Source organism: Patiria miniata, unplaced genomic scaffold, assembly GCF_015706575.1.
Source record: "Patiria miniata isolate m_02_andy unplaced genomic scaffold, ASM1570657v1 HiC_scaffold_26, whole genome shotgun sequence".
Lineage (NCBI taxonomy): Eukaryota > Metazoa > Echinodermata > Asteroidea > Valvatida > Asterinidae > Patiria > Patiria miniata.
The window spans coordinates 6,689,589-6,714,199 of record NW_024037065.1 but is presented as its reverse complement, the minus strand read 5'-3'; the positions used below and the strand labels follow the sequence as shown (position 1 = coordinate 6,714,199).

The 24,611-nt window shown below is 40.3% G+C and overlaps 1 protein-coding gene across 5 annotated transcripts in view; it reads right to left on the bottom strand.

The window, feature by feature from the left end:
* Positions 1-20,476, bottom strand: part of LOC119733780 (F-BAR and double SH3 domains protein 2-like) — a 105,216-nt gene extending 84,740 nt beyond the window's left edge. For all 5 annotated transcript variants that reach the window (XM_038207142.1, XM_038207144.1, XM_038207143.1 and 2 more), the window contains exons 1-3: positions 20,091-20,476; positions 19,884-19,981; positions 19,079-19,124 (exon numbers count right to left, since the gene is read on the bottom strand). In XM_038207142.1, coding sequence (XP_038063070.1) covers positions 19,079-19,124; positions 19,884-19,981; positions 20,091-20,132 — 186 coding nt within the window. In that variant the 5' untranslated portion in view covers positions 20,133-20,476. The remainder of the gene's footprint in view (positions 1-19,078; positions 19,125-19,883; positions 19,982-20,090) is intronic.
* Between the last annotated feature and the right edge of the window lie 4,135 nt (positions 20,477-24,611).

The following is a 24,611-nucleotide window of genomic DNA, read 5'->3' as shown; positions in this document are numbered from 1 at the left end:
AAGTAAAAAAAAAACCAGTTGGTCGTCCCCACCCGCATCCTTTTTCCTGCCTACCGCCATTTTTTTTTTTTAACCCTAACCGACCTGAATCCTTCAAAATCCTCTTTGCCAAAGTAGAGGAATTTGGAGGATTGAGGTAACATGGCAAAAATGCGTTACTGATTTCGTAGAATGCACTTTAATTGTCAAGGTCTTGGGCCGGACCTTGTGTTGTTTTTGCTCAGCCATGCATAAATATAGAAATCCTCTGTACTGCTCCAGGATGTCACTGGCCAAGCCTCAACATATTGACAGTCACTGCTGCAGGATTTTGCAGGATTCAGGCAGTGGTCACCCCTCCACGGACCATATTCAAGAAACAATGGAGGAATTTACAGAATTGAGGCTATACATGCTATTTTTCCATGAGGCCAATTGGAGGATTTTGCAGGATTGAGGCTACATCCTAGCAAAAAGGCTTTGGGGGTTAGGGTTTTAATTCAGACATTTGCAATTTTTCAAATTAATTATTGTCAAAATATGTCTTTGTATTTGTTTTCCAAAAAATTTGCGGAAAGAATGTTGAACTTGACACTGCTTTTTTTCCTTCACACATCATCTCAAATGAAGGTCAGTCATTGCAAAAATGATGATAAGACATGAATCTGGGACTGAGAAACATTTCCATTTTTGTTAGCAAATACTTAGACAATTTTCGTGACTCTCCATAGACTTTTGTACACAGCCGCTGATTGGCGTCAGGTTGCAACATTCTTTCCCAAATTGTAGCTACTGGTATGTCGAAAGGGTACAGCTCCTTTGGACAGATTTTGTTTCAGCAAAAGAGTCGACAAATTGGAAGAATCAATCCCCTATCTTGGAAAATCTGCCCTCTTTGGGCGAAAAATAGGGGGGAAAAGCACCAGCCTCCGTAAGTTTTTCAAAACACCCAGACAAGAAACACTTTTTATTTTCCTTGGCCTAAGTTTGTTAGAAAAAAATATTCATCAACAATTTTATTAGGATTCATCAGTTCAACACTGAAGTGAGTGCCTTTCTGACATTTATGAAAACTCATTTTAATTGTGCAGTCCTATAAGATTATTGCGTAAACCTTGAAAATTGAAATGGTTTTAACTTCTACAAAAGTGGGAAGCGCAAGGCTCCAACAGACAGGAACCGGAAGTGAAACTAGAGCATTAAACTGATTGTTTTTCCAGGTCTACCGGAGAGATAAAAATAAAACGACCTGGAAGTGTCCAAGTCATATCAAGTGCAACACTTTAGGATGTTGCTGTCTGTTTTTCTGCATCAGCTGAAAATGTAAGCCTGGGTAACACGCCCTGACGTTATGATGACTGTGTTCATGTTCATTTTGCATTAGGGCCGGTTCAAACATGATGTGAAAGCGAAGGCTAACGCGAATTTGCGATGTCAGGGGATTTTTCTCCCTGCGAATTCGCAAAGTTGAACACGTTTCAAATCCGGTGAATTTCGCAGCGAATGCTTCTTGACGTCAAATTTACATCGCATTTGCATTCGTATGAAGTACAAATGAACTAGCTTTTAGGGCTGTGCATCGGAACCGGGTACCCGAGTACCCAACCGCTGATGTCATGAACTGGTTCCAGATTATGGGATTTGGGACCCATAACCAACTGTACAATTTACTTAGTACACTTCAAATTCAATGAAAAAGAAAGGGTTTGAATGTCATATGCGGGGAATTTCACGATGAAAAGCAGGCTACCAGCCATACATGGAAAAACAAATGTTTGGTTTCACGTAAATGATGCTCGCTGAAGTTGCAGTTTTCACCCGAAAGCTCACTGTACACAACTGTTTCTTGCACAACTGTACACAACTGTATGATCGTGCGGACCTTCATGAACAATCTGGGGTTTCTCTAATGGGTACCAGTGTTTTATTTTCAGGTTCCGGTACAGTATTTTCATGGAGATTTTCAAGACCCACACAGCTGATGACAAACTGATTGAAACTGCAATCCATAAAGGGCCTGTCACATTATATGCGCTCTCATTAGAGACCTTACAGCGACCAAAAATATTTAATAAATTTAACAATCGCAGTGAGGATGCAAGAAAATGTCAATTTTCTGCCCTATGTGGCCAGAAAATAGCTCAAGCTACGCTCATACTGCGCTCATCCCACGCTTACGATGCGCTCAACTCGCTCTCTAGTGTGCCCCTGTCAAGCCAGAATACTCGATCTAGTGGCTGCCGCTGCACTGTTACTGTGCCCACACCACGCTCTGCTCGCTGTTGATACGGCCTACCGGTAGTAGCCCACATCGTGCTTTCTGTGCGACCAAAAAACACTCACGTGATGTCACTTGTGCTGTATAAATACCACGACAAAACGGTCAATCCGCAGTCCAGTTTCAATTTTTTTCTACAATTTTGCCACGTCAATGTCGCACGATTCACACTCGCACAGCGCCCGAGTTGCGTCATTAGAGCGCCCTGGACAGAGTGCAGAGATGTTGCGATTGTTTTGAGCATGTTAAAAAACGTTGGCTCTCATCGGAGACCATAAAGACCCTCCGGCGCCCATCGGGCGACCTATGTAGTTGTCGCTGCAATCTAGTAGTTGTTGTTGGCCCCAGCCATTTTTCAAGGACACAGTAAGAGCGCATACAATGTACATGTACATAGCAGTAAGTCTGACAGGGCCTTAAGAGCCAAGGGCATGTGATCCTGTCTGTTACTCAATTTCTCCCCAATCCTACACATCAATGCTAAACTCAAATACATTTTCTACCATGCAGGACTTTTTTATTGATCACTTGATAAGTGGGCATTGAGATCAACCCTTCAGGAATTCGAATTAATATGTCATGAAGAAGATTCCTTCTTTTTAAGTATTGACAGTTCCACAGTAAACAGAACCTTTGCACTCTGATCCAGATAATCTCCAAGTATTTATCCTAATCCAACAGATGACCAATGTACCGGTACTGTATGAAACATTCAGCATGTCATGCACTTTTTTTGAGTTTAACGCGGTGTACAAAAACAAGCCACAAATTTCTGCTGCGATACATCTTTTATGTGGATGTACGACATTCTCGTTTCAAGTAAGACCTCACTGGAATCTGGTGAATGTGGCCGAACTATTTTGGAGTTTCTCCCATTGGTGATATCATTTCTTGAAAGGCATGTACAATGTGTAGTAGCATTGGTATCAATTACCCGGAAACGAAACTACTGATTCAATAATAAAATCCTTCCTCAATGTGAATATACATGTAGGACAGGCTCTAAATTTCCTTGGAAATTATTTCGCTGAAATGGTATCATTTGGAAGAGAACAATTATTAAATGTGGTTTTAAATTAGACAATATTCATTCAATACTGTGAGGATTACCCATCCCCTGAGACCTCGACGCCATATACACTGAAGAGAATCGCGTCCTGAGTGATCATTCAAGGACTGTACAAATGAGAGGGTATAATTCAAAATATTGAACCGCAAATTTTACGAGACCCTCTAACTGTGCTTATGGTTTAATATCTGTTTTCTCAAAATGTACTGGTACATGTATATTATCCACTGAGCTTAAACTTCACAAGGTTACATGTACATGTATACAGTCGAGTCTCGTTAATACAAACTTGTTCAGACCTCCAGAGCCAAATTATTTGTTATATCAGAATTTTGTATTAAGAGGAACATCCGTCCCATTCACTGTGCACATACACGTGTAAATGCACAGTCGGGACTAAGACTTTATGTTTGTTATAACCAGAATTTTGTATTAACAGAGTTTGTACTAACGAGATTCGACTGTAGTTGTTAAATTTATGCACCCTTCTTGACATTTTGACCAATTTTGTTACTTCAAATGAAAACAAATCCACAAAATGCAAAGTACATGTACCGGTAGTATGTACATGTACATTGTACGGTACCACCTATGCCTCAGAGAGGTGCTGTAAAATGTACACAGATTAATGTTCAATCCTCATCTGATCCCTCATATCTTTGTGATGGCCTTCGATAAAGACTGGTCGTCCCGAGACGGCAAACGCAAGCTGCATGCTTTGTCATACATGTATATCAGCTCTGACTGCAATCGATCACCATTTGGCAAATTACTGACAGATCAACATGCACTAAGCACCGTCGATATCAGAATTTTCAATAATCGATTTATCGGAAATCCAATATCAAGAATATTCGATATATATCGATTATCCCATGTAAAAGTTAAAGACCATAAAGACGACACTTTGAAGAAAAAAAAACATCCCCAAAAAAATCACACTGGACAAATCTTGGGGTTGATGAGGGATTGAAACAGGGTTAAATTGAAAACATGCAGTGTTTCACACTTGAAAATTTTCAACCCTGAGGCAACCCTCAGATTGATTTCACCCCGGGTAGAACTCAACTCCGATCCAGACCAGGGTTTAAATTTCAACCCGGGTTGAAACTTGCCATGTCTGAAAACAGTTAGTAACCGAGCAAAATAAGCTTGGTTTGCACGAAAACAAGTGTGAAACGATGCGGGGTTGAACGCGGGGTTGAATGCGGGGTTGAAAAATCAAAAACTCAACCTGAGGCGGCACTGGGTTCACCCAGGGTTGACTTCAACCTAGTGTGAGAAGTCCTTTATAGATAGCCCTTTTCACACTAGACAAAACTAGGGGTTGATGCAGGGTTGAAAACATGCATCGTTTCACACTTAAAGAATTTCAACCCTGCGTCAACCCTGCGTCAACCCTGCGTCAACCCTGCTTCAACCCCGAGATTGATTTCACCCCGGGTTGAACTCAACCCTGCTCCAGACCAGGGTTGAGATTTTCAACCCGGGTTGACATTCTTGCCAGGGTTCAAAACAGTAGTAACTGAGCATGAGAAGCTTGATTTGCATGAAACAAGTGTGAAACGATGCGGGGTTGAACGCGGGGTTGAAAAATTCATGAAACTCAACACGGGGCGGCACTGGGTTCACCCAGGGTTGAGTTCAACCCGGGTTGAGAGGCTCTAGTAGAAGGCTTCTATGGCTTCAGGTTTTTGCATCTCTTGAATGCCATGTCACTGATGCTAAGAACAGCCTGCTTTTTGAAGGGGCAATCACAAATTAAAGACACATACATGTAGAAACATTTGCAATCAGCCGGAAACATACCTACTGATTTAACGAGAAAATCTTTGCTCAAAGTGAAGATAGGACTGGTACCAAATGCCCTATGAAATTATTCCGCCTGAAATGGTTTCATTTGGAAGAATCCTCAAAATTGTGCAAAGGTTTTCTCTGTTTTCTCAAAATGTATAGCATCCACTGAGCAGTACTAACAGGCTAGTTGTTATGCACCCAGCAACCTTCTTAAGATTGTAAGCAATTTGGTTGTTTCAAACAAACAAAAAAGCAAAAAAAGCAAAAACCTATAGATGAACCTTTAAAGAATAACATCAAAAATTGAAAAGCCATGTACACTTGACACTCCTCGTTTTCCCTCCCAGGGCTCTGAAATAAATCACTAACCAAAGTACCCAATCCCTCAACCCATCCATTTAAGCTCATTAATTTTGACTAGGGCTCCCTGTATGTAATTACTGTCTGCAGATTGCATGTCTACCCACCATTTCCATGTGCAATGCGCTATCTTTGACAAATTGTCTGATACAAGAGCATTCCTAGTGCTTGGGGCAGCTTAAAATTAACCTGCCTCAATCCTCCTAAATTGAACCGGGCACTTTTGGAGGATTGAGGCTTTTTGTCAGTTGACTTTGGAGGATTCATTGGGTTGCTTATGTTTAGGCCCCCCAAAAAATAGTCTGCTTCCGATTACATGGCATTCAAAAATAGGGTAGGTAGGTAGGGAATTTTTTTTTGGGGGCCAATTTTTTTTTGTGTACGATCATATGGAGGCATATGCGTGTAGTCAACGGTAAAAGGTAGAAATTGATGGGTAATGGTGGTTTTTTTCTCTTTTTCCCCATAAAAAAAATTAGGGTAGGGGCTGTCAGAGTAGGGTAGGTACCGGTACATGTAGGGAAACCGGAAGCAGAACTTTTTTTTTTTTGCCTTAGCCATGCATACATGAATCTGGGCCTACACTGGATATCATCCAACCTGTTTCTGGATTTTATCAGCACTGCCTCAACGTAATAAAAAGGGATTGTTGAAGGATTTTGCAGGATTGAGGAGTCACCCTTCCACCAGCAAATTCACAAAATAATGGAAGATTTTGGAGGACTGAAGTTGTATCCAATTTTTAAATGGAGGCAGTTGGAGGAGTGTCAAGCATCGTCAGTGATCCCCTAACGTTGGGAATCAGGTCGGTTTGACCAGGCCAAACTGACCAGAATCAATTTTGATATAACCAACTCTGAAACCGAAACCGATCTAAACTCCCCAAATCAAACCCAACCCAATCAAGCAAAAACCGACCTGAATTTACCCTAAACCGAACCGACCAAAACAAAACTGGCTTGGGCAACTGTGTATCATGCATTTGAGCCTGAACTTACCCAGGTCGTGTAAAAATCGTTACTCGTGTGCGAGATAGACCGCAAACCACATGTGCGTTCGGTTGACGTTTGTGGTACCGAGCACAGTAACTCTGCAATAATATTGCACCGCGTGAGTTTCCAAATTGTTTCGTGTGTGGGTTTTGGGGGTTTATTTTGGTTTATTTCGGGTTTTTCACAAGATGGAAAAACCGACCCGACCCGTCCCAAAGTCAGTTTCGGTTCGGGTCGGGTCGAGTCGGTTTCGGGTCGGGTTTGCACAGCATTTGTCTCTCCCAACTCACCCTTTCTAACCGTTGAGGGGGTACTTGCGCACTGAGTTCACAACAGGCAAACCAAAATTCAAAAATGGATGCACAAGCATTGTGTTACAAAATATTAATTCGTTTACATGGGCCCATTTTTTACTTATTTAAATTATGCAAGCAGTTTTTGTGTTTCATTTCGCCATTTGCCATGTTTACAATCCAACAAAATATGTACATGATCTCTCTATTACTAAATTATGGCAATTGCTAATTTCCTTCCTACCGGTAAATGTGTTCGTGTCTCAACCCAAATATATTCCCATCTGTCTCCTGGGCCCTGTCTCTTCCTGTCACGACACCAGATGGCTTTTTCTGCTTCCCCATTTATCATAGAGTACCACATCCATAATCTAGCACATGACATGTACATGTACCGTACATACATGTGCATCGTGTACATGATAAATTTGATTTACATGTTTGGCTTGAACATGCACATGTACGCATTTACCGGGTAAATAAAATGTATACGTGTACAGCCTATTTCATGCATTTAATGTTAACAGGTGTCAGCCTTGTACACGTTCATACCGGGTAACGTGTGCTTTCTTGTGTTCTTGACTTTAATAAAAGGGAAAAACAAGTCAGGTGTGTTTACAAACACAAATGCCCCGCAACCGTGACTGTTTCCATGACAACACCACTCTAACATCAACTTACATGTACCTTGGTCAAATGGAACGTTCATTGACAGCATCAGTGTCTTCTGTAGGTTTTATATGAATTAATCCCTAATCCCTATGATCTCAGAATAAATACAAGATTTCTATTGTTTTAGCAATTGTGACCTTGACCCTTGACCTTTTGACCCCCAATGTGATAGGCTTCTTAGGATTGCCAAGGACAATCCACAAACCAAATTTGAAATTCATATGTAAAGTATATCTCAAGTTATCACGCTGACAAAATTTCTTTTGTTTTTGCCACTGTGACCTTGACCCTTGACCTTTTGGCCCCAAGTGCAAAAGGCTTCTTAGGATTACCAAGGACAATCCACAAACCAAATTTGAAGTTCATATGTAAAGTATTTCTCAAGTTATCGCGCTGACAAAATTTCTATTGTTTCAGCCACTGTGACCTTGACCCTTGACCTTTTGGCCCCAAATGCAAAAGGCTTCTTAGAATTGCCAAGGACAATCCACAAACCAAATTTGAAGTTCATATGTAAAGTATTTCTCAAGTTATCGCGCTGACAAAATTTCTATTGTTTCAGCCACTGTGACCTTGACCCTTGACCTTTCGGCCCCAAATGCAAAAGGCTTCTTAGGATTACCAAGGACAATCCACAAACCAAATTTGAAGTTCATATGTAAAGTATTTCTCAAGTTATCGCGCTGACAAAATTTCTATTGTTTCAGCCACTGTGACCTTGACCCTTGACCTGTTGGCCCCAAATGCAAAAGGCTTCTTAGAATTGCCAAGGACAATCCACAAACCAAATTTGAAGTTCATATGTAAAGTATTTCTCAAGTTATCGCGCTGACAAAATTTCTATTGTTTCAGCCACTGTGACCTTGACCCTAGACCTTTCGGCCCCAAATGCAAAAGGCTTCTTAGGACTACCAAGGAGAATCCACAAACCAAATTTGAAGTTCATATGTAAAGTATTTCTCAAGTTATTGCGCTGACAAGATTTGTCCGGACACACACACCCACACACCCACCCACCCACACCCACACCCATACTTGTTTCACATGACTAGTGTGGACTTTCCATTGCTTTCGTGTAGTTAAGAAAAACCAGTGAAAAAACTCATTTTTCTCAAACTGTGAAAACTCTTTCAACCCAATTTTTTTTCTATGATTCCCTTTAGTGTTTCTCTTCATTCTGCTACAGATAAACCTAACCCAAAAATGCCTCTAAACCTGTTTTCCAGAAATGGGGAAACACTGTGTGGACGTGGGGTAAGTCCACACAACGTCGGTGCTACCTACATTATGTGGACGTCTTTTGTTCGGAAGTCCACACTGCGTATGTAAGACAAACTCACACACACCCACACACACACACACCCACCCACCCACCCACCCACCCACCCACCCACGGAAGGACAAGGCGGAAACAGTATGCCCCTTCGGCTTCGCCGCGGGGCATAAAAATAATTTGCTTTTGCTGTAATTTTTAGAAATGGATGGATTTGGGGGGTTGGCTATATAACACCGACTTTTTTGACGATTTGGGTTCGTAGATGCTATAAAAACGAAGAAAAACAGTCATTTTCCTGTTGTCTGGTTTCCTGACTCCATTTAAAATGAAACGGAGCAATTTATAGACGTTCGGGAATTGTAAGGTCAGGGAACCAGTCTAGCTTGCTTGTACCCGTTCATAGGTGTGTAATTGATTGCAAACAAAACTGGACTAACTAAATATGGTCAATTAGGGCCAGTATTTTTTAAAAAGCCAGTTTTTTCCAACGCTGGTCGGCCGACCAGCGTTGGAAATTGATACAAAAATACCACTTTTCTTGAAAATGACAGTATACCAGGTGCCATGATTTTACATGATGCTTTACACTGTCATTCACCATGTTCACTAGTATCAGTCCAGCAAGGTATTTCAAAATGATTTGGTAGTTTTATTTTTTGATGTTTGTAAATTTATGTTGTATTTTCCCTTTAATGTTAACAGGTGTCAGCCTTGTACACGTTCATACCAGGTAACGTGTACTTTCTTGTGTTCTTGACTTAAATCTCAAAGCATGGAGACTTGTAGGAAATGTACAGTACAAGTACATGTATGATGTAGTACACTCAACTACATGGAGAAACATGTAGCAATGTACATGTATGTACACTGTCAAAATCAACAGCCAAAACACATATTTCTTGGTTTTCTTTTTAACTGTGTACATTGTACACTGTGAAATAGTTTATGCGGTACCCGCTGCTATGCACTTCAGATTCGAACCAGCCAACCAACCCCGTTATCTCGGTGGTCAAGTGGTAAGACATCTGCACTAGAAAGCAGGAGGTCATGGGTTCGAGTCCCACCCGAGTGATTTTTTCCAACTTTCACTCGGGAGGTAACACACTGAGTATGTGTGTTTATACATTGTAAATACGTCGGTGAGGGGCAAAACCTAATTTGATGTGTACATTGTATTTAAATTAACTATCTATTCAAATCGATAAAATGCTACACACCTGGCTTCAAGTTAATGATTACATATTGTAAGTTTTCTGACTTTAAAATAACAAATAGTGAAATACATACACATATACAAATGTACCATTGATTCCAAACTGAGAAACAGAATCGAAATTCTGATGCTACTTTTTCTTTAAATACATGTAGAGCCAATTCAAGCTTCTCCAAGACTGAAACAATTATGTGGTGCACAAGTACCTAGGTAACCTTGCATTGTGATTCACTATTTACATGAAGTACGAAAGTACAGGTTTTTTTCTCAATGTTTTTGCCTTGAGTTGGTAAAATTGGAGGTGATTCCAAATGGATGCTTGACTTCTTGAAACAATAGATGTAGACTTTTGTACCAAAAGTAGAGCAAATTCAAGCTGCTCCAAGACTGAAAACAATTATGTGGTGCACATACAGGCACAGTGCAACCTTGCACTATGATTCACTATTTACATGAAGTATGAAAGTACAGAGGTTTTTTCTCAATGTTTTTGCCTTCAGTTGGTAAAATTGGAGGCGATTCCAAATAGATGCTTGACTACCGTACTTGACACAATAGATGTACAATGTAGACTTTTCCAATTACTGTGAATCCTCAAGCCTACCAGTATGCCCTGAAATTTTTTATTCAGCACTCGGAGATTAAGCTCACGTAAGCTCTGGTAGACACGCTAACAAATGAATTCAACACATTCACAATACTGTGGTCTGCCCAAGGACAACTCTCTCTCAAACTTAAGAGATTTATTAAGTCATTTTCTTTGCAAGGTTGACAGTGTCCTGTCAAGGATAGCCAATGACCACGACATCCTCTCGCCAAGAACCACAAGCCTTTTCACACTGCAGCCTCCCAACCTGGGTTGAACTCAACCCTGGGTAGAACCCGCGGCTGTCCCGGGTTGAGTTATTGATTGTTCAACCCCGCATCGTTTCACACTTGTTTTGTGCAAACCTGAGCTGGATTTGTGCTCGTTCAGAAAAAAATGCATGTCCCATCCACGGTCTCTCGAAAGCACTGGCTGAAAAATGCCATGTTCAGTTTGTGCACGGAGTTCATACTTTCAAATGTTATTCCTCAGTACAGAATGTAAGTACATGTATGTAACTTGACGCAAAGGCATGGAGCCATTTTGACCATGAAGCCAGTATTTTGAAACCCCTCCTCCCCCCCCCCCCAAAAAAAAACAGCTTGAGATAAAGTATAGCTGTGGCACCAAATTATGAAAGAGAGTCGGTGCATATTTTGCTATCAGTTTCCTGCCTGGACCACAAAAACCTTGGTCCTTGACTCCTAGTTGTCTGAATACACCCCCCCCCCCTTGAAAAATAATTACCCTTGTGTAAGCCACAGACATAAACAGATGTCAAATTCATTTACATTTGTCATGGGAGGTGGGATGGTTTGAGCCTACTTTCTTCTTTTGTCAAACCAGTGCTGTACTGGTAGTCAACTCAAGTTCATCACACGTCTTCAAAAGTTCATCACAAGTCAATCACAAGACAATTACAACTATCCAGGCCCAAGACAAGTTACAAGCTATTCACATGAACTGTGACGAAGGCATTCCTTTGTTGTTGTTTTATTTTATCCTCCCCCTCCTTGCTTTTGACTGGATGTGTACGAAATACACCTGTCAACAGATACCGGTACTGATTAACTCTCATGCTCTCACTAAAACGTAACGAAGGCTTCCCTGAATTTGTATTTCATTGTTTCATGTACCGTATTTGATATAAACAATCGTCCTTTACTACTGACAACAAAAACAGTTTGTGAGTAACTAACAATCGAGGGGTAATATGGTTTGGAAGTTGTAAAACTCATAGAACTGAAGGTCCCACAATGACATGTGCAACAGGTTTACCACCTGTCAACATATTGTGTACATAGTTTGTGTACCAGTAGGCCTACCATGTACTGATATTTTGAACAATTCTCACTACAACTACAGTCTAGATTTGTGCAGTAAAGGCTTCCAAGAATGTTCAGCCTGAAAGTAAAACTGTCAGTCTAAGGATGAAGTTTCATCAGTTAAACTGAAGGGTATTTACAAGTGTATGACAGTGATGTCAGTCACACTTAACCTACCAATATTAAGTTGAAAGGAATACAGTAAGTTTCAGCTAATATGAAGTACAATGTACATGTATGTATGTTAAAGGGAAATAACAACATTTGCAAACATCGAAAAATAAAACTAAGAATAAAACTTGGTTACATGTTCATGAACGGGTGCAGGCCAGCTAGACTGGTTCCCTTACCTTACAATTTTCCAGCATCTATAAATTGATCCATTTTATTTTTAGTGGAGTCAGGGAACCAGACTACTTGAACATTTTTGTTTTTCTTGGTTTTTCCAGCATTTTTCGAACACAAAACTTCAAACATGTCAGTGTAGCAATATTTGATCTATTACATTAACCCCTCAAATACTTCATTGCTGAAAATTACAGCAAAAGCCAATGATGTACCGGTACATTCCTTTTAATGCTATTTGGGGAGGGGGAGTTGGATTTTTTTTTCAAATGTCAAGTACTGTACATGTACATGTACATGTACATTGTACCTATGCTACATGTACATTTATTGTCAGGTGTTGCATAATTGAATATTCATAAATAATGTTTGAAATGTAATACAATATGTTTTTTTCTGCAAAAGTATCTTAAATTTGTGCGGGTAATAACAATGCACGACAAAGCTAAATGTCACAAAAATAGCAAATATCTAGGTCAAACCAATCTCAATTAAGTCAACAGAAATTATATTATTATCAAAAGTTCGCAACCCTCTTGTACATTACTCAAGTTCTTCCATTCACCGTTCACTACTGCACTGGGCGAAATGAGTCACAATGTGCTAGTAAATATTGGTGGGTAGCACACACATGCTGCTGTAAAGGTCGCCAATGTTTGCCAATGACAAACACCAGGCTATTTTCCATCAAACAGACAGATATGGTCCTTCTGCTTTGACTTATGCATGGGTGTAAGGTCCAATAGATTTTTGATGTGTTAGGTGATGCATATTAGTGACATCATGTCAATTATATGTTGCTGATTTATTCTTTATCAGTGGTGTACTGTTCTTTGGTTAGATTGGACATAAACTTTATTTTCCGTAAATGGCCTTGACAAAGAATGGGTTGCAAAAAAACAATAGGTACATCATTAATTTTTAAAAAAATATTAGTGTACAAATTCAATTAAAGGGAATGTACAACATTTGCTTTTGCTGCAATTTTCAGAAACAAATGGATTTGGAGGATTAGCATGTTATACAAATATTGTTAAAATGACTTTTTTTCATGTTTTGGGCTTGTAGATGTTGGAAAAACCAAGAAAACCAATCCTGTTCTTGCAGTCTTGTTCCCTGACCCCACTTAACCCTAAAGGGGCGGGGGGGGGGGGGGGGGGGGGGGGGGGGGGGGGGGGGGGGGGGGGGGGGGGGCGCCCCCCCCTCAACATTTTCCGTGACACCCCTTTTCCTTGAATAACTTTTTTCAACCACGATAGAAAATACCTGCATTTCCTATTTATCTGACCCCGCCTAGAAAATCATGCAGAACCTAAATATTTTTTCCCCAAAAAAATTGATAATAAAAAATATGGTGCGCCCCCCCCCCCCACCCTATAGGTAATAATAATTAGGAGGCTCATTCTCCTTACTTGCAGCCGAGAAGCTGAAGTGCGAAGGATGCGGCTACAACGTGGTCGAGGCTGAAGGCGTCTAAAGGTGCCTTAAGCTGCCACCATACGACCCATGTCTGAGCATGGAGCACAGCCAGAGATTGACTGCGTTGATTTTTGGGGAGGAGAAAAAAAATCGGTCGGCCAACCAGGGTTGGGAAAAAATTGCTTTTTTTCAAATACTGCTCACAATTAAATCATATTTATAGTCCACATTTTCTTTGCAATCGATTACACACAGGGAACAAGCCGGCTAGACTGGTTCCCTAACCTTACAATTCCCTTACGTCTATAAATTGCTCCGTTTCATCTTAAAGTAAAGTGGGGTCAGGGAACCAGACTTCAAGAACAGGATTGGTTTTTCTTGGTGTTTTTTTTTTAGCATCTATGAACCCGAAACGTCAGTGTAACAATACATTCTTAAAATACTAACCCCCAAATCCATCCATTTCTGAAAATTACAGCAAAAGCAAATGTTGTATTCCCTTTAAAACGGTTGCACTTTTTGTCATTCAAATTTAAGTTTAAATACAGTATCCAAATAGACATTATGCATTAAGGTGGAGTTGGATGGCAATGGTTTCGTATCGCTGAGATATTGAGCAAACCTTTTGTACATTTGTACATTATTTGTTACTATTTCAAAGTAACAAAGATCACCCTCCGAGATACTTAAAACATATCATGCCACGGTATCTCCTGTTAAGCCCTTTTCACACTAGACAAATCTCTGGGTTGACGCAGGGTTGAAAACATGCATCGTTTCACACTTGAAGAATTTCAATCCTGCGTCAACCCCGAGATTGATTTCACCCAGGGTTGAACTCAACCCTGCTCAAGACCAGGGTTGAGATTTTCAACCCGGGTTGAAATTCTTGCCAGGGTTCAAAACAGTAGTAACTAAGCATGATAAGCTTGATTTGCATGAAACAAGTGTGAAATGATGCGGGGTTGAACGCCGGGTTGGAAAATAAAAAACTCAACCCAGGGCAGCACTGCGTTCGCCCAGGGTTGAGTTCAACTCGGGTTTAGAGACTCCAGCGTAATTTACATATGCAGGGTGTCTTCCGTCAACTGGGGAGTGTGGCCTAGCTGTTCGGGTTCGTGACTCATGATCAGAGGGTCTACCCTGGGGTTATAAATGGGTACTGGCATTAGCTGGTGAGTAACCTGCGATGGACCAGCATCTCATCCAGGGGGAGTAGAAATAGTCTCATTCGTTTCATGCTACTGAAACCGGAGATAAACGCCGGCCTAATGGGCCACATTGGCTCGTGACAGACTTGACTTTTCCGTCAACTCTGTGCTGTTGTTATATAAGGTCAAGGAATTAAGGGTGGATGTTTCTCATCCCTTGAAATTAGGTGACTAAACTACCTGTACAACAGAAAAGGGCCAACAAAAAGAACTTGAATTGGTTTGGTAATAAGTGGTTTTTTTGGGTAACTCATGGTACCGGTACTTTGCATTGGAATGTTTTCCTCATACATTGTACATTGTACACGTACTGTGCACTGATGGAAATATCATTTTAGTGCCCTTACATAACTGACCTATCGCGGTAGAATCGCGTTAGAATCGCGTCAACGCAGCTTGTGAAATACCGGTATTGTCCAATTTCATGATATAACTGGGAAAAACAGAACTTAGCGTACAAACAATTCCATAGGGTTGTCTAAGGGGTGTGGCTAACTCGCAAATGGCGACAGGTCAATTAGGGTATAAAGTCATATTCTATCACTAGAATTATTAAAAAATAGTCAGTCTTAAAATTGCCAGAGGGCTTTCAGTAAGTGATGTTACAGTTACTCACGTTACAGTTTGTAACCTTTTTCTCTTTTAGTTTTAACATTAACTTTCAGCGAACGGCTAAATGGTTCTGGGCCTATCCACATGTAAAAGACTCCCAGAAGTTGCCTGTTGGCATACATGTAACAGGGCCCATTGTCTTACAAATTGTTTGCCACACAAATGTGTAGGCTTTCCTTCACGCAAGATGTTTCATATCCTAAACTTTGAACTTTCTTTTTCCACTTAAAACTCCTTAAAACATGCAGTAGCGCAAACAATACAAACTTTACGATGCCACCCAGCTAGTGGGAGCTGAGCTGTTTAAAGTGATCTAAACTTGTGGCCTATGGAGTGCCATCAGTACAAATATTTATGCAACAGTAGTGGTTAGGAGGGGACCCCATTATCAATTCTTGATAAGAATTCGCTAACTGCACTGATAAGGCCTTAAAAGAGTACTGGCATTGCCAATGTGACATAATGAAGAGCAGCATAAAAACCTGTGCGTTTCTGGGTTGTTGGGCCACAGTATACAGGGTGACCCAAAAAAAATACAACCTTAAAACGTTTGCCTAAAAAAAAGAAGAGATTTTTATGTTTTGGGTATCAGATTAATGCTAAGAACATTTTCTTTTATATACTGAAAAAAAAAAATCATGACAATAGCACTATGGGTTGCTGAGAAAATGCCAATTAAGTAAAAGTAGTCATTTTCATCCTGTACACAAACAATTACCACAGCATGGGATTTTCACTGTACCTATTTGAACAACACGGCACATACATGTAATATGACAACAGTACAAATGAATTTGATGGAAATACCCCATTTCCCACCTGAACATGCTGAACAGGTACCAGTACAGGTATCTCATCCTTTTTAGTCCTTTTTAAAACCTTTTCAGCATCATAAATATGTCAAAATACTAAAGAAATTGCACAAATGAAGGATACATATAATTGCACATTAGGCTTACAGTAAAATGTTTCACTGTTTGAAGTGATGTGTACAGGATGCAAATGACTACTTTTACATAACTGGCATTTTCTCAGCAACCCAAAGTGCTATTTTCATAAGTTTTTTTCAGTATTTTAGAAAAAAACTTTCAGCGTTAATCAAAACATAAAAATCCACCAATCCCGTTGGTGGTCACAAAGCAAGGAAAATATATACTACATGTAAATTTCTGTTCTGTTTGCCAGGAAATTATTAAACCCCTTTCAACTGTGAAACTGTGAAGAGTGAACAATTTGGTGAACAAATTTGACACACAAAACCAGCCAAAGGAGTGCATGAAGACTATGCTTGGACTTGAACATGCGTACAGAAATCATTTCATTTTCAATGCTCCATGATCTTGAGCACCATGATCTAGATGGAATGGAGCTAAGAAAATCCTGTTTATTTCATTAGGCCAAAAAAAGTCTCCGGTTTCTGGTATGGAGCTTGCCCAAAAAGTGGTGCGGCGACGCGGCTTTTTTTTTTTTTTACCTGATTTTTTTGCTTCAAATGTCGGCTGATGACTGCAAATGGTGCCCGACTAAACTTAGTGCAAATATATGGAAGTCCAGAGAGGCCACATTATAAAGCTTATTCTCGACCATAACCCAATCTAAAAACACGTTAAAATTGTGCAGCAGCAGGATTCCGGTCAAACCAGAGAGTTTGGCGGTTTTGAGAAATCATCTTTCATTGAAAAAAAAAACTTTTTCATTTTGCCGACGCGCATGGCTACGGCGACGCGCATGCATACCAGAAACCGGAGACTTTTTTTTTTGGGCCTTATGCTATCTATTTTGCACACACTCACTGAGATTTTTAAAAAGCTGAAATCTGTTTCTACAGATAGTCTGTTGGTAGTCTGTTGATTGCATTCCATTTTCTTCAATAGGCCTACGTGTACGTTGTCAACATAAAAGGAAAGGTTCCCCATGGTCTGTCTGTATTAATTATCCCTTAAACTACAATAATGAATTGTCTCCCAAGTACATGTTCAATGAAAACAAACAAGAAGGGGTTTGAACATTTATACTACTTTGTCAAAGCTGATCACTTTAACTAGTATTGTGCTCAGGCCCATGCAGGTTGACCATCTGTTTCAAACTTGTTCACTGTTTAGCCTATTATGTAAAAAGCCACTTGACCCATTTGGGAATTCATGTCCACGCTTCATTTGCTTCAATTAAGAACAGTGTTTAGCTTGCTTGGCTTCAGTGATTTCAACTTGAGGTGTCCCTGCTGGGAACTGTGCCAGGGTATGGCATACCAGACCAAGACAAGGCAAGACCGCAAATCTAGTCCCAAGAGCACAGTCAGTGCACAGAAATTGTATTCAATTGATTCAGAATGGTACGGAAGCGTATATGACCCTTCGCGTTACTACGTTACTGAGATAAAATATCTTAGAGACATGGAATTCCTTAAAAGGCTATCATGGAAACGTGGAATACTGTGATAGCCTATCACAGAAATGTGGAATTCCGTGATAGGCTATTGTGGAAACGTGGAATAATGTGATAGCTTATCGCGGAAACGTGGAATATCGTTATAGCCTATCACAGAAACATAGAATTCGGTGATAGGCTATCGTGCAAGCTTGTAAATACGTGATGAGCTATCGTGGAAACGTGTTATAGGCTAACGATACCATGGCATTTCGCTTTGCCAGGATAAAACATCACGAAATTCCATGTTGCTGAGATTCCCTACCGCGGTATTCCACGTTTTGGGTGATAGGCTATCACAGTATTCCACGTTTCCACGATAGCATATCACGGAATTCCACTTATTCATGACGGCCTATCACGGAATGCCACGTTTCCACGATAACCTACCACAGATTTCCACGTTTCCATGATAGGCTTTCATGGAATAGAGCATTTTCATGATGGGCTATCGCTGCATTCCGAGTAGTACAGATATTTTATGATGGAACTCTATGTTTCCAAGATATTTTATCTCAGTAACGCAGTAACACGGATGGTTATGTACGCTTCCGTAGGATGGCCATTCACTGGAAGTCTTTTCATGCATCTGGTCTACACAATGGGGTGGGACTTGGCCCATTCGTTGGTGTTATGGGGTAATCCTATACAATAGCACTGCCCAGCTCACAAGCAATGGTCAGTCAGTGAGATAGGTACAAAGAGGACAGTAGGCTGGCCCTCTGGGACCAGCAAAAAAATACAGTTATTACATAGTACCTAGAGTTCAACTTAGTATAGATCTCTCTCAAAAGATGTCACTGCCTACAGATTGCTAGTGCATCAGCATTTTTGGAGTCCAATTTTTGCTTGTATGTAATTCCTGAGTCCAAGTGGCGGCCATTTAACAAAAAAAGCTGGTGGCCATCTTGAAAAATAGCCCAGTCAGGCGGCCATTTTGGAAGGACAAAAAAAAGGTCCTCCTCCTTCCTTTTTTTCAAAAAGCAGGACGCTAAACATTTTTTTTTTTACTTGGCCTAACAAGCCCAAGTTTGTTGATGTTACACCCCTCTACAGCAATTGCCCTCACCATAGCTGGGACAGTCCCAACTATAGTTTTGTTGCGATCGTTGGGACGTAGCATTGACAGTCTCATGCCAAGCAGTGTAACAGTAAACTCAAGTTTTACATACTTGGTTGCTATGAAAGAATTTACATGGATTTTGTTGGAAACAATTCACTCACCTGGGCATATGTCCGCTCTATAGATGATCGTTGTTTAGAAAATTCCCTGTTGAATGTAAAATATACTAACAGAGATTAGTTGATATAAATTTACACGTACGCCAAACACAAAGCATTCTGAAACTAGTAATTTACCTGGCTGATTTCATTTCTTTAACTTTTTTAAGTGACTCAGTACACACAAGCAAATCAGTGATATTCTTCACTATATACTTTCTTTTTACAAATAAACACAACTAGTATTCAGCCAATTTCAATGTTTTTTTCCCTCCTACTGTCCTAGCTCCTGACAAAATAAAAGTGTATTCTTTTCGCACTTTGACTTGGTGCAAGATTGCAATTGTTATCATTATGTGCCTATCAATTGTTACCCCCCCCCCCCCTCCCCCCCCCGGGCTGGCCCACCCAAGACGCGGGGATTGTCACTTTTGAAGTGACAAAATCCCTACCCCTCGAGCAAAATTTAAGTGACAATCCCCCACATACATGTACGTACGTGGGGCTGACTATTGCCTTTCCATGTAGTACCCCAATGGTACCATCAACATTGTAATTTGAGTGACGTGACCAAAATCCCCACCCTGGGGGCATGAAAAACATGAACAAATCCGGACATCAGACCTGGGGGGGGGGGGGCCGTGCCGGGGGGGGGGGGGGGGGCGGGGACATATGATAGGCGTATTACTCAAAATAATTTACTCAGAAAAAAATTAATGAAATTCTTTGTTTACGTTGAAATTAAACAATGAAAGTTACGAATACGATCAAAGTAAACTCGTAAAACAGCTGATCAATTTAAACTTACCTTATTTCTTCTAATAACTCCGACTCCTGTTGAAACTTGGAGTGCAGACTGGACACTTGCTCATTCTGTACTGTTCGCAGCTCTTGGCCGAGTTTCAACTAAACAAAACAAAACACAAAAGAAAAACAAACCGGCCAAATCGATGTTTTGAAACAACAAAGACATTGTTATCCATGTCAAATTGGCAAAGAGTGTAAGAATACTCACTCTCCTCGGCGGTGGCTGCATGTTCTCAGCTTTTCCAGACATGTTTGGAGCCAAAGAGCGGAGAGAACTGTGTTGACCTCTCTCAAGCAAACGAAAATCACCTCAGGCTGCAAATCGCCATCTTCGTTCACCTAGTTTACGCTCGAGTTCGTAGGTTGTTTTCAAAAGTAGGCTAATCCAAGTGTGCGAGTAAACCTGATATTTCGTCTACTTTTCCTCCAGTAGCGGGAGCCGGTTTTTCTGCGAAAGACTGCCGAAGATATTTCCAAATGCGTAAATAAACTTGTTTTGGTGGAAGTGTCCTTCTTAAACAGCTGAAAACAGCAAAAACTGCGAGGGTGGCTAGTGGCGAAAATCCGGTGACGGAAGAGCTGATCAAGTGATAATCCAACGTGGACGAGAGAGGGCGCTATTCATAACTGCACTGATGCATGACAGAAAGTTGGGGCAAATTAAGAGGGAGTTTTTCTGGGGGAGGGGGGGGGGGCGCTATTAAGATTGCTTGAAAATGTTCTATGCAAATTTATGTAACAAAATACAACAAAACAAGAATTCGTTAAGTTTGAGCGTAACACAAAAACATTTCTGATTTAAGTCTTACTGCAGAAAAAGCACATTGAAATTTTGCTGCCATGATATACCTTTAATTCAGCCCGGTTCATAATCAATGTGAATGCAAAGCGCATTTGATGTCATGAAACATTCGCTGAAAAATTCGTCCGATTTGAAATTTGTTCACCTTCTTCGAATTTGCAGCACGAATATTTATCATGACATTACAAATTTTTGTTGCTTTTGCGAGTATGAACCCGGCCTTAAAGGGGTGTGAATTTTTCCAGAAACGTATATTTGGTGCAACTTTGTACCCCTCTTAAATGTATGAAAACTAATTGACATCCCATTTTTTTTATAATTTTATTAAACATTTAAAATGTTCCATGCTTTACCGGACAACTGAGTGAGCTGTTGGTGTGATGTCATTTCAGGAACTGATGCACGTTCAGTTTGGGGGTTTTCTGTTTAAATTGTGAACCCAAAAATTTGCCGGCTTATTGAAAATATTTGTGAGAAAAATTTGCTCATTGGTTTACTGCCATGTTCTGCCACAACAAGTAATCACCAAAGAACAAAAAATTTACAACAGCAAACTGTCTAAAAAGTGGTCTTGAAATAGGTGAAACATTGAGGTTTCTGCCTGAAATGACATCACACTTTTGTCATGAATATGGATCAGCATAATAATCAAAAAAGAACCAAAATACCCTTGAAAATGGTAAAACAAAAATTGAAAATAGGGGTTTAATGGGACAAAAAGGTACATTTCAAAGGTTTGCATTAAATCATTATATTGCATAGCCCTTTAATACACATGAAAAAGGAAATTACAACCAAAACGAACCCAACAAAACCAGCTGATAATATTGATATGCAGTTGACATGTTGGTTTATTGAGCCAGCGTAAAAGTCAAACATGATTCTGATAAAGTTGAAAATTTGGGAAATCAAGCATCAGAGTTATAAATGTTTTGTCCTGTAATACCTAGGATTGGAAAATGTGTATTAATAATAAAGTGCACGTAATTATCAACATTGGGCTGGATAGCTCAGTTGGTAGAGAACTAGAATCGCAATCTGGAGGTCCCAGGTTCAAACCCTATTGCAGCCAATTTCTCGTTTCAAGTTTATATTTTTTTGTTAAATTGTATGTGATGTGATAATACAGGGCGAGTAAGATTTGAGGCTTTGCATCATGGAGATACTAAATAATTAAAGGTTGCGGAAACACCATGTGCGAATAATTTCTCAACTAAGAGAATGGTTCTCTCCTGAAGACGGTCAGAGCATACTGACCGGAATGTCGAGTTTATACCTCTGGTTCTTTTCAGAACCATTCTCTTAGTTGAGAAATTATTCGCACATGGTGTTTCCGCAACCTTTCATTATTTAATACAGGGTGGGAAACTCTCAATTTATTACAGATAACTTGCTTATGAATCCACAAAAGCATCCAAATGATGTTAATGAAATTTTTAATTTAAACAAATGATCAATAGAACATTTAAAAAGAAATTAGTAGTTATTATAACAAATCATATTTAGTTGAATATTTCAGACCAGAATATTGTCGGTTCTGAGATATTTTAACATGGAATAATAAATTCTGGTAAGTTTAAAACACATTGCGAAAATATAATTCTTACAATTTTCTTTTTTTAGAAACTAACATACGTATTCACATACATTTTAAAATTTGGATTTGGAATAGAGAATCACATAATTATCATTTGCTTAATGCGAAAATTTACTAGAAATGCATTCATATCTCTGCCTGTTTCCATGGCAACTAACGAGCACACTGATTAATTGTATGATAAAGTAAGGCACTGCACCTGCGACTTTGACTAGAATAGATCTCGAGCCAATTTCATAGATCCACAGAAATTTGCTAGGTATTGGTAGAATACCAGCTCCTAAAAAGGTCATACAACGCATATTGTGACTAGTTCCCATGCGTTCCGCATCCATTTGTACATCATGTCATAGGACAATATTTCACAAGCTGCGTTGATGCATTTCTACTGCGATAGGTTAAAGAGGTTGTGGAATGCTCGAAGACATTTCCGTCATTTTTTGGGTATATGTAGCCTAAGGTGTGATGAAATAAAAACGACTATTGTTTCTGTCATGAAATGAGTACAAAGGGTACTTTTGAGAGCTATTTTCCAGGTCCTGTTTCGACCCGAACGTGCAATTTGTGTAAAAGTGGTCGTTGCGGGCAGCAAACAAAACACAGTAAATCGTGACGTAATAAACAGGACTCGTTTATGCTACTCTGCATCGGGAGTCCTGTTTATAACGTCACGATTTACTGTGTTTTGTTTGCTGCCCGCAACAACGACTTTTACACAAATTGCACGTTCGGGTCGAAACAGGCATGACAGGACTTGAAAAACAGCTCTCAAAAGTACTTTTTGTACTCATTTTATGACAGAAACAATAGTCGTTTTTATTTCATCGCACCTCAGGCTACATATACCCAAAAAATGACGGAAATGTCTTCGAGCATTCCACAACCTCTTTAATTGTCAGTGTTGCACTGCCAAATTTTCCAAGACTGGAGTTGATCAATCTTATTGATGGTGACTCCTACCGCGCATGCCAGGGGCTGGCCGTTTTAGGGGAATAAAAAATCTGAATCTAGCCCTGGACCAAGAGTAGTTTCAGATTGGCTGTCTACATTACCATAACGCATTTGGAGCGACTCGGGTCAACTCTAACAGACAAGTCAAGACGCTCTAGAATCACTCTGCGCTCCTTTTTCATTTGCCGTTTCATAATGGGTTGGCGTCAATGTGCAACGAGTATTACTTCATTCGTAAGATGCAAAATGTTTTTGCGTCGGGTGATGTAAATCAAATTAGGTTTAGCCCTTCACCTTTTTTCCCCCCCACTTTCACTCGGGAGGTAACATACTGAGTATACAGTGTACGTCGGTGAAGGGCAAAACCCAACTTGAGTGTTACTTTACTATTGCACTGACAAGTGGCAAAACATCCCCATCTAACAGAAAGTATTACTACAGCTGTGACATTTTAAATAATTAAGTATAAGACCTTTCGAACTAGATGGAGTATCCCCTTGCACAGTAAGGGTCTATGATATGCGAGCAGATTTCAGCGATGAATTATGCAAAACAAGACTGCGTCTTGACCTCGAGATTCTAACCATTCAGTGGGCGCCTTCTATATCGGGTCTTCGGTAGCCCGTTGTCACATCTATTTAAATAAAACCTAGACACGGCATCAATTATGCTTTTAAGTTGTGAATTGAGCAAAAAGAGGCATGCGACCTGTAACGATATTAGGGGAGTCAGGTTGGCGTACAAGGGCGGATCCAGAACACAATTTTGGGGGGGGCCAAAAAAAAATTTGGTCCCCCAAAAAAGTGGGTCAAAAAAATTACGGCGTGGGGTTCGGGGCCCGCTTAAGTGCCCCGAAAAAATTTTGGATTCTAGATGCTCTGTGGTGCGATCTGAGGCAATTTCTGACCACTTTAACCAATGTTTTTTTGAGGAAAAGATGGTGGTGTACTAATTGCCTGCCTTTATTGCGATGTCACTTAAAAAAAAAAAAATTGGTTTCGTTTTGGGGGGGGGCCATGGCCCCCTTTGGCCCCCCCCTGGATCCGCCCTTGTTGGCGTAGCGGTACTTTCCTCGATTTCCACCGCTGTGACCCGGGTTCGAATCCTGCCTGGGCCAATATGTGGATTGGGTTTTCAGTCCCTGCCTGATTCTGTGGGTTTTCCCCAGAATATTCTTCTGGGCTTTTCCTCCCACGTCTAGAATGGTAATTTCTTCTCATTGTCTTCTCTCCACAGGTTTCTTCAGGCTTGCGAGCTACAGTGCCCAGGGCGCTTTTGAGGAATCCTTGGTTTCATTACCAGCAATGATTAATAATAATAATAATAATGATATATTACGCGGTGCGCAAACGTCCTGCGGCTTCGAATGATCATCACGT